The sequence below is a fragment of the Salvia hispanica genome, chromosome 3 (assembly GCF_023119035.1).
Source record: "Salvia hispanica cultivar TCC Black 2014 chromosome 3, UniMelb_Shisp_WGS_1.0, whole genome shotgun sequence".
In the NCBI taxonomy this organism is placed as follows: Eukaryota; Viridiplantae; Streptophyta; class Magnoliopsida; order Lamiales; family Lamiaceae; genus Salvia; species Salvia hispanica.
In genome coordinates this window covers 50,441,797-50,452,342 of record NC_062967.1, presented here as the reverse complement: position 1 = coordinate 50,452,342, position 10,546 = coordinate 50,441,797, and the positions used below count along the sequence as shown (strand labels likewise).

Genomic DNA, 10,546 nt, shown 5'->3' with positions numbered 1-10,546 from the left:
AAAAAAAACAAAATGATCAAAGTTCGTAATTTTTTGTAATATTTTAGAATTCATAGAAAATATCACATTTTGACAAAAGTTTATAATTTCAAGGCCATTTTTTAATAACCAGTTTCTTACACAGGAAGCAAACCACAGAAATTATATTCCCTATTGTAAGAAATGCAATTTGATAGTAGAAGCCATCCATCCAACTTGGAGGAAAAGAAATTTGCACAACCCACTGTAAAATCAGTACAAATTTATGTAGTATACAGTTTTAGTCCATTGCAAGCAAAGGAAACAGGAGGGTTCAATTTTATGCTCCCACCTTTTTACTTCTTTGTACCTGAAAAAAGTGGCTCAAATCAGGAACACCACCAATAAGAATGACAAAATTGAACCCATGCTACAAGACCATGCTTAGAGATATACCAAACACCCTAAATCTCCCTCATATATATGCATCACACTTCAACTAGGCTACAAACAAATATTAGAATGCTTCATTCAATTGTAAGAAAAAAATGCATAATCACAAAGGAGGCTTAAAAGATGAGAATATACTCAAGATTAGGCAAAACATTGTGAAAGTAACATGAATTCAACAGGGAATAAAAAACGTACAGTCTATGGATCCATCTCTAATTTGCAATGAAGTTACTCAAAGAGAGAAGGATATTCGAATGGTTGAACCACCAAGGGAAGTAGCATGCTTGCACACAAAAGCTTCTGTAGCCTACTCCTCGTTTTCAAAAAACGACAAGAGCCTGCTTCTTTCCATTCATCTCACTAGCAATTGTTCCATGCTCTTCCAAATGATTTACTATTTCTTCTTCAGTTACATCCTGGGGGAGAGTTGAGATGTGGATCATTTTTGTTGGTGAGCAACAATACCTGTAATTTTTGGCTGCATTTCGATTGAAACGATTGAGATTTGAGTTGGAGTACTCATGCGTATCAGCTCCAGTGGTAATGTTTGGATGCTTTGAATAGTTAACCTCCAAGCGCTTTCCAAACAGCATAGCCCCCTATATAAGAACCAGATGCCAGTTGCATATCCGCAGGTTCTAATAGTAAAGCAACTAATAGAGATGTTTTAACAATGTGAGGGCTATGATTCTGACTCAACATTCATATAGAGATGTTATGAGACAAACAGTAAACATAGATGCAAGTCCTAGCCATCATAAATATGCTACAGGAGATCAGAGATAAAGCCATGTAATCAACCAAAGCCATGTAAACAAGAAATTTCTGCGTACCTTCAAAAAATGAACAGCCAGTTCAGCCTGAAAACCATCACCCATCTGTACCAATGCATGATCTGGTTTGTTTTGGAGAAGTTTGATTCTAATAATGTTCCCATATATCGAGAACAAATTAAACAGCTTATCCTCATCTATTCTCTGCAAAAGAAGGTAAGAAGCGAGAGATTGAGGCGCCTTGGGCATATATGCACCATAAATGTATCTGGCATGCGTCTCTCTGTAAGAGGGAAATAAATAAAATCAGGTAGAACTTACATCAACATTCAGATTAGATACAAGAAATGATATTTTATAGTGCATTGTTTAATGTTTGACTAATTCATTTTGCTGTTTCCTCCTTCCTTTGGTAACTTGTTCACATTGATGGTTGTAAATTATGCATCAAACTATGGTTGAAGAAAAGAAAAATCCTACCAATGACACCAAAGTGGTCATCATTCTTACATAGGCATTTATTTGCTTATACTGCTACTTCAAGGACATTTATTAGTTATGAAAGCACCCAATTTGTGAACAAGATCATAGCTGGACTAGTGGCTAAGTACAATGTTAGTAAGAACATGGAGAATTCTATATTTCTAACTGTATTGACCTGGTTGGAATGGATCTGGGGAAAGCTGCAATGTTACAACGGAATAGTGCACAAAGGCTGATAAAAAAAGAATATCCATGCTTTCACATACACAAAGCAGGTTTTGCTTTATTAAAGAAATTAACTAGCAATCTACAAATATCTACTGTCTGCATTGCAACTTCTGTTGTACTATAAAATAATCTAAGAATTTGTGATTTTATTCAAAATAGATCTATTTGTCATTGCTTCTACTTAGAGAAGAAAACAAAAGTATAAAGTTACTATAGTTTCAATCCGAGTCCCGTTTTGATATGATGGGAAAATTTCTCATTTAATATGAATAAGTATCAATAATCGAAACAAAAAATAGAAAGGATGAGCATTTCTATCTACAAGAGGCTGAGGGATAACAAAAGCAAGGTTAACCCAAAGAGTAGCGTCAATCTTGTAGAAGATGATGTCGTCGCTATCTGAATCATGAAATTGCAGTTGCCCTGAGATATGTTGGTATCCGTGAGCATGGCAAGGCCCTGGAAACCGCAGGCGGTATCTTTCTGGCCGAGGGCCTGGAAGTACATATTGAACGCATACGACGCGTTTCCATTGGCGTCTAATGTGTTGCACGAAGAACCATACCCGAGGGGGGTGCAATCGGCAAAGGTACACGCGAAGTTTATATTATCCCCTAGCTTGGAGAGATCCTTGGCGTCCGGCCTCATCATGCACCATTTCTTTGGGAGATAGGTTACATCTCGTGCACCAACGAGGTACTTGTCCTGTAGCTGCCCGGACAAGTCCATGGGGAACTTAGGCTGTCCGTCATACTTGAAAATCCCCCAATGGCGCTCAAAGTTACCGGGAGCGATGCTCTTGATGTCCTCGTCTAAAAGGCCGAACAAGTACACTTCAATGTAACCGGGGCGAAGAGGGGTTCCTTTATTGGATGCAAGCCTCGGGAGGAGTCCTCTGTAGAACCTCAGCGCGTAGTTTGTGTTGGCGTTCCTGTCTCCGTCCGTTGGCCACCCGACCTCTCCAACGATGATCTCCATGTCACCGAGCCCCACTGCTTTTAGAGACGACACCAACGTGTCGAAATTGGCATCGAACACGTTGGTGTATTGGATGGCGTTGTCGAGGATTGGCGTGGCTACCCCGTCGAAGAAGGCGTAATCGACGGGGAAGTGCTCGTTGGCGTAGAGGCTCAGGAAAGGGTAGATGTTGATGGTGAAAGGGGCCTTGTTCTTGGCTAAGAACTGGACGATTTGGGTCATTTGAGGGAGGATATCCGGCCGGAACCTCCCGGCTGAGGGAACAGGGTTGGTTTCAGGGGAGCCGTACACGTCAGCATTCAATGGAACAGTGGCTTTGATGGAGTCGCCGAGGCCAGCTTCGTTCAGAGCATTCTGAATGTTTGCAAGAGCTGGGAATGTTGTGTTGAGAAATGAGTTGTTGTAGGATGTGAGGAAGGGCTCATTTCCAACTGCAACATATCTGAAAACAGAGGAATTGGGGAAACAGGGGGAAAATTAGGGCAAAATTGAGGGAGAAATTGGGGGAAAAGGGAAAGTGGTGAATTCGAATTCTTACTTGATGGTGACGCCGCCGTCGAAATTGTAGCGGGAGACGTTGCGGCGGACGAAGTCCTTGGCGCGGGCGTAGGAGTTCATGGCGGAGAGCTGGTTGTTGGGGATGGCGATCATGACCTCGATGCCGGAGCCGGCGAGGGCGCTCATGGTGGATTGATCGGCGTCGAAGAGCTTCACCTTGCTGATGCCGTTGTCTTTGAGGAGCTGCACCACCGTCTTCGGCGGCAGCTTGTGGTTTGCCATGGTGCCCCAGTTCACCCCAAGCCCCTCAATCCCCATTACCAGAAGCAAAAACCACCACCCTGTTATTACAAGTATTGATCTTGGCATTGCTACCTCAAATTAAAAGATTTTTGCCCCTTTTGAGTTTTGATGATTCACCCTCTTTCTATAAACTGTAAAGGGGAAACTAATCGAAGATGAAAAGGTGGAGAGTTTGTGGGAACGTGTGCTCTTTCTCTCTCTTTCTCTGTGAAGAAGGTGGAGTAGTGGAGAGATTATTTGAACAAGCCTTTCTTATAAAGCAACCAACATTTTATTCAATCTATGTAGTAATGAGACAGGTTGGTAATAACTCAGGGTTAACTTTAAAATGGAGATTATGTGTATTAAAACGGATACATAGAGCTTTCAATTTGAATCGACTTCATCTCTGATTTCTTTTATTCAATCTATCCAAATAAAGACAAAAACAAATAAATATTAATCCTATGTCAAACACTAGAATTATTAGGTGGTGATGAACTGGATTGAATATAAGGGGGAAAGGGCCCCACTTTCTTAACGGCTATATCTCAACTGAGCATTGAGATTACAAACATAATCCTAATACTTTTCTTTTTCAATAAGATGCACCCTAGCTAAATGGTTTGGATTTGCAGCAAATTTATTAAATATCGTAATAAAGTCGGTATGTGGGGTACATATTACAAAATCAATAGATTTACCATATTATTCGAAATTTAAATAACATACTTATATTAAGAATTCAATCACCATATATAAAATATTCAATAAATAACTCTAAATTTAAAATTAACTAAGAAATATTAAATTTCATATAGCTTTTCAGATTTAATTTTTTTTTATAAATTATACTCATGCTAATAGCATTTTTTCTTTTTGAATCATAAATTGATTGAGTGATTAGTGTAATTAAATTAGCATTATAAATATAAATAAGAAATATTAAATAAGATAGTACTTAATTAACTCTAATACTATCTTAATTAATTACTCTAAATTTTAGTACTTAAAAAAATACTGCAAGTGGTTTGCGACGGGTTTGAAAAAGAAAGTGCGAGTAGCATGTGACGGAAGCAGTATATTTAATTAAAGATAATTTTTCACAAATTTTAACGAATTTCTAATTGCATGACAGAACAAAAATTTGCACGGAACCATATAATATGTAAGCATATATGTTCATTATAATGAGATTTATTGCAAATGTTATAACTACTTAAATTCAATAGTATTATAAAAAAGCAAATTTACTGAATTTGTAATTGTGCGAATGATAATTTTCATGAAAATACTAATTCCAATAATTCGAGTATCATGAGGTGCAAATGTTATACTAAAAATTAAGAAGTGTATTTTCGACTTTGTATTAGTACAAATGACTTGTCAACCACCAAATTATTGCAGATTAATTATAATGACACGTGTTTTCATTAAATCTAGACGGTTCATATTGTTATCCAACATATTTTATCTTAGTTACCATTATGGACGTATTTTCACCCTAATACATCTACATATATACGATATTGTTCAATAATGAAACAATCAAATTTAGATCACAAAGATCTTATATAAGATATTAATCGTGTAAATCGGATTCGTGTTGCTATGGTGTCATGTCAATGCATATTATATCGTATTGTTAGTGTATTTGGGTTGTGTTCAAGTTTAAATATAGCATGTTGGATTCATGTTTGAGTTGGGAATATCCTTAACATGACATATTCGTGTTGGGCCTTATTGGGTTGGGTCTGGAGGTGGAAAATCACGTGGATTGGGCCGTTATCAAGTCTACTTTATTGCGACCCAACCTAATAAAGTCTAACCTAAACCTAACTTGTTAAGAAAAAATTGTCAATCTGAACGTGAACCCGACATGGGTTGACACTACATGATAAACCCAAATATGATATTACACGATTAAGCCTAATTTACACAACAAACATCTGATTTACGTGATTTAAACATGATTTACAATTATGTAGAGAATAAAATTAAAGCATATTAAAAAAAAATATTATGAATAAAAGTAATTAAAATAATATTACTCCCTCCGTCCACAAAAAAAAATAGTCTTATTTGTGGACGGAAGGAGTAATATTATTTTAATTATTTTTATTCATATTCTTTTTTTTTAATATGTTTGAAAGGAGAACAAGTATAAGAGAGAGAAGAAAAAAAAATCCATTTTTGAAATGAGACTATTTTTTATGGACGCTCCAATTAAAATGATAAAATTAAACTATTTTTTAAATAGTTTACCCGAATATAATATGAAATTATCCGGTGCTTGATGGGTCAATACGATAAGGGCAGGTGAAATGTAATTAAATCTTTGCAAGTCAACCATACAAAAAGGAATATCATAACTTACCGTGTTTCACACCTACATTATCGGCAGTTTAGGAATTTACCATAACTAAATAAATAGTATTAACTTCCAATAATACCCTTTTTGCTTTCAAAAATGAATTTTAAATATAAAAACTGATGCTGATGTGGAATATTAGCTGGCATCTGTCCCTAAAATCAAATGGCCTGTATTAGTAGGAAGTTAGTAAACTTAAAAAGTTATTCTATTTTAGTCTGTTCCATATAATTTGACACACTTCACTTTTATCATTTTTGGTAGTGGATTTTATATTCCATTAATTCATTCCTACTCACATTTTATTTTAAAATTAATACTTTAAAAGTAGGACTCACATTCCATTAACTTTTTCAACTCACTTTCCATTAGATTTCTTAAAACCCGTACCGGGTCAAAGTGTCCCAAATTATGTGGGACGGAGGGAGTATATTTTTGATAACTGAATTTTCAAATCTAACATGTGTAATTAATTATTAATCCATGTGGAAATTATTAAATCATTGAATAATTTTGAAAATGACAAAACAGTAATTTACTCATTTCATTAAACAGTGGACAATATTTTATTATAAAGTTGTATCGACATATTTAATTAAGTTAATTCAACATGATTATATTACATTTGCTGAATCGATTTTGACAATTATATATCGACAAATTATTTCTTTGGTTCATATATATATACGGAATGGGATTTATTCAGGTCAAAACGTTAAATATTGTCAGAACGTCAAACCATGTACATTTTATGCACATATAATGTACCACCCCCATATGTAATAATGTACCACCCCAATATAATGTACATCCTCATATAATGTAGTACATTATATGGGGGTGGTACATTATATGTGCATAAAATGTACATGATTTGACGTTCTGACCGTAACACTGTTCTGACCGTAATACACCCCTATACGGAATTATTCTTTTTTTCTCAGCTATTAAATTTATTCTACCAATATCTTACATATAATGTATTATGTTATATGATTATTACAATTTTTCTATTACAACTAAATCAATGTTCCCTTACATAGAGCACACTTAATTATCAGATGTATATAATTTTTCATCACATGTGTAATATGTAGTGTTACATGTTTATTTATTATTCCATGACACCTATATCATTGGTATATTATATAATCTCGGGCAAATTGTCTATAAAGTCATGAATTTTTAAAATAGTTTGGTTTTTCCGTGAACTTATATGAAAAGTCATGAACTTTACCGGACTGTGTAAATTTCTCATCTGACTTGACCCGCTAGATTTCCGATACAATTACTTATCCTACGTGGCGCGTCGGAGATGTGACTTGGCAAAACTCCACTAATTCTAATTGTTTCTCTTCTATCTTGGCAATCTCTGATCCTTGACTTGTCACAAACATACAAGAAGAACAAATGAAAACGTACAAATCGAATTCAACATACAAATCGACATAAACCTACAAATCAAATTCTACACATCGAATTCAGCATAAAAGTAGCAGCATTAATTCCACAATTCAAATGGAACCCTAAATTTGTCATTTGCCGAGTCATGCCTCCGGCGCGTCACGTAGGATAAAGTTGTGTTGGAAGTCTATCGGGTCGGATCGGCTGAGAAATTTACACAATTCGATAAAGTTGATGACTTTTCATGCAATTTAAAGTTCACAAGAAAAACCAAACTATGTTGAAAGTTCATGACTTTACAAGCAACTTGTTCTATAATCTCATACGTATAATGTACTCCCTCCGTTCCATAGTAATGGAGGCGAAACTTTTTGGCACAGAGATTAAGAAAAATTGTGTTAGGTGAGTTAAGTAAAAAGAAAATAGAGTGGAAAAAGAAAAAAGGTAGAGAGATGAAGAGAGAAAAAAAGTAAGAGAGAGTAAAGTAGGTGTGGAAAAATGTGTTGACTTTTACTAAAAAGGGAAATGACTCTATTATTATGGAACGTGCCAAAATGGCAAAATGACTCTATTACTATGGAACGGAGGGATATATTCCATTCGATCATAAAAAAATAATCTCATTTTCTATTTTGGGGTGCCCACGAAGAATTGTCTTATTACAAAATAGAAATTTTCTTTTCATAATTTATTGATTTTTTTTTCACCTCTCATATTTTTTCTCGTTCTCTCTCCTACCTTATCTATTTTTTCACTCCTCTTTTAATTCATCAATTTCTCATTAAAACTCATGTAATCTACAAATTGGATCATTTTTCATGAACGAAGGGGAGTATGAATGTATGATATATGGTTATTATAATTTTTTTCATTATAACTGCATCACTAGTCCACTATGTATGAAAATACCATATTACTTCCGATTTGACTAATTTTTGCAACAAATAGATCCCAAATTTCGAACAAAGTTTCATAATTTTAAAGACTACTTAAACTAATCTTAATATTATCACCATGTTGTTTGAATACATTCATTTGTCGCTTCATCTTTCCATGTTGCTATGTGTGTAGATTTCGCAAAATTATAAAAGTGTGAAAAATTGACAACGCGATCGAAGTTGATAATTTTTGTAATATTTTAAAATTCATAGAAAGAAATACTTATCACATTTCGACCAAAGTTCATAATTTCAAGGAAGCAAACCATATAAACCTATTGCAAGTTAAATGTAATTTATAGTAGAAGACATCCATCCAAAGATTCAACTATATTAAATGAAATAAAAGATTCAAAAGCTTCATTCAATTGTAAGAAAAAAATGCATAATCACAAAGGAGGCTTAAAAGATGAGAATATACATCAAGATTAGGCAACACATTGTGAAAGTAACAGTGAATTCAACAGGGAATAAAAAACGTACAGTCTATGGATCCATCTCTAATTTGCAATGAAGTTTCTCAAATGGTTTGCAACTGAGAGAAGGAAATTCGAATGGTTGAGCCACCAAGGAAATTCAAAAAGGACAAGAGCCTGCTTCTTTCCAGTCCTTTTGAGTTTTGATGATTTCCCCTCATTCTATGAAAAGGAAGAGTTTGTGGGAACATGTGTTGTTTCTGTGTGAAGATTATTTTGGGGGGATGTGTTTGAAGTTTCAACAAAGTCTTTCTTATAAAACAGCAGGTAACAGAGAAAGGAAGGTTTAGCATTAATTGGACAAAGCCTTATCATAACGCAACCAAACATTTTGATGAAACTATCTAGTAATGATGTCTGTTGGTAACTAATAAGAACAAGGAAGGACTGTTTAGCTAAATTGGTGATCAACTGGATTGATTATCAGAGGGAAGGGGGGCCCACTTTCTTAACGGCTATCTATAGAGATTACAAACTTTTCTGTGCACTCAATTTCGTTTATCGCAATTAATCGATGGAAATTGACGCAAAACATGTAGAGAATCTATGCATATATAAAAGGCGAGTTTTGGCCATAATTTAAATATTTAAGAATTTTGGGTACAAAGTTTATTTTCTATAAATTCGGCAGTTACATTGAAAAATGATTAAAATTTTCAAATTTGCAGCTATTTATGAGATTTGTAACTGCCTCCAAAATTAAGCATTGTATTAATAATAATTCTGATTTAGTCCGTGTAATGATTCGCAGGAAGATCAATGCTCTATATTTGACGTTTCGAGAGTTAGGCGTCTAAAATCAATGCTCTTGGGAAGAAAAAATATCTTAATTTCAATTTTAGAAATTATTTGGCCGTTACTTTTAGCAGTTTATTTTAAATGATTTGCTGGAAATCTCAATGCTCTATTTTATTGCATTAAATAGAGAATTCAATATTTACTGAAAAATTAAGAGGGGGCATTACAAATATGTTTTTCGAAAACCACAACAAACAACTACATACGTTTTTTAAGAATCAATTATTTTGATGATTATTAGTCTCACTCAATTTAGGAGTTACTTTATTGACTCACAATATTCAAATGGATAAAATATAATTGTTTCTTATTATTTTGCAACCACCACTTTAATGATTCATTTTTAATACTTTATATCTATAAATATGTATCATTTGCAAGATTTTATTTCACTTCTTCATCGTCTCTCTCACTCCATCACAAATTTGTGGCAAAAGTACAATTTGTTCATATCAAGGAATTCACATTCCTTAACGATCTATATCCTAATAATACTTCGTCAATGATTCGAGTTTTGTGCATGCATATTTATGTTCATTAAACGTGGACAAACCAATGTAATCTTCTTGGAATGTGTGTTCCACGATCGGATGGTATGTGTGTCGATGCTTAGCTTATTACTAATTTGTAGTTATTTATCTATAACTAAAATCAGTCATTGTTTATTTCTCCATGCATAAAACAAGGATTCAAAGCACGGTTCCAAGGAATATACATAATACTTTCAACTTTTTGTCTATAAATATGTATCATTTGCTAGCGTATAATTCATTCCTCATTGTTATGCCCCATTGCATCACGTATTCTTTGCAAAAAGAAGAAATTTTCTCGATGTGGTTATTACTATTTATCTATAGTTATACATTTATTTGAGATTAATTTGTTTAAACGATGTTAGTTCATATT

The 10,546-nt window shown here is 34.1% G+C and overlaps 1 protein-coding gene across 1 annotated transcript; it reads right to left on the bottom strand.

The window, feature by feature from the left end:
* Positions 1 to 202: 202 nt before the first annotated feature.
* On the bottom strand, positions 203 to 3,988 carry LOC125213127 (glucan endo-1,3-beta-glucosidase 8-like). The gene is made up of 5 exons (XM_048113494.1): positions 3,412 to 3,988; positions 2,251 to 3,315; positions 1,245 to 1,467; positions 607 to 1,010; positions 203 to 328 (listed from the first exon to the last, which is right to left on the bottom strand). Exons 1-4 carry the CDS (start codon positions 3,738 to 3,740, stop codon positions 732 to 734), a joined length of 1,896 nt encoding a protein of 631 aa, XP_047969451.1. The 5' UTR covers positions 3,741 to 3,988; the 3' UTR covers positions 203 to 328; positions 607 to 731.
* Between the last annotated feature and the right edge of the window lie 6,558 nt (positions 3,989 to 10,546).

Bases quoted from the DNA above. Each gene is read 5' to 3' on its own strand.
- LOC125213127 (XM_048113494.1), bottom strand. From the start codon at position 3,740: ATGCCAAGATCAATACTTGTAATAACAGGGTGGTGGTTTTTGCTTCTG. The intron at 1,468-2,250 runs GTTAACCTTGCT...TCCCTCTTACAG, and splicing joins AGATTGACGCTACTCTTTGG to AGAGACGCATGCCAGATACA. The intron at 1,011-1,244 runs GTACGCAGAAAT...GTTCTTATATAG, and splicing joins TGGCTGTTCATTTTTTGAAG to GGGGCTATGCTGTTTGGAAA.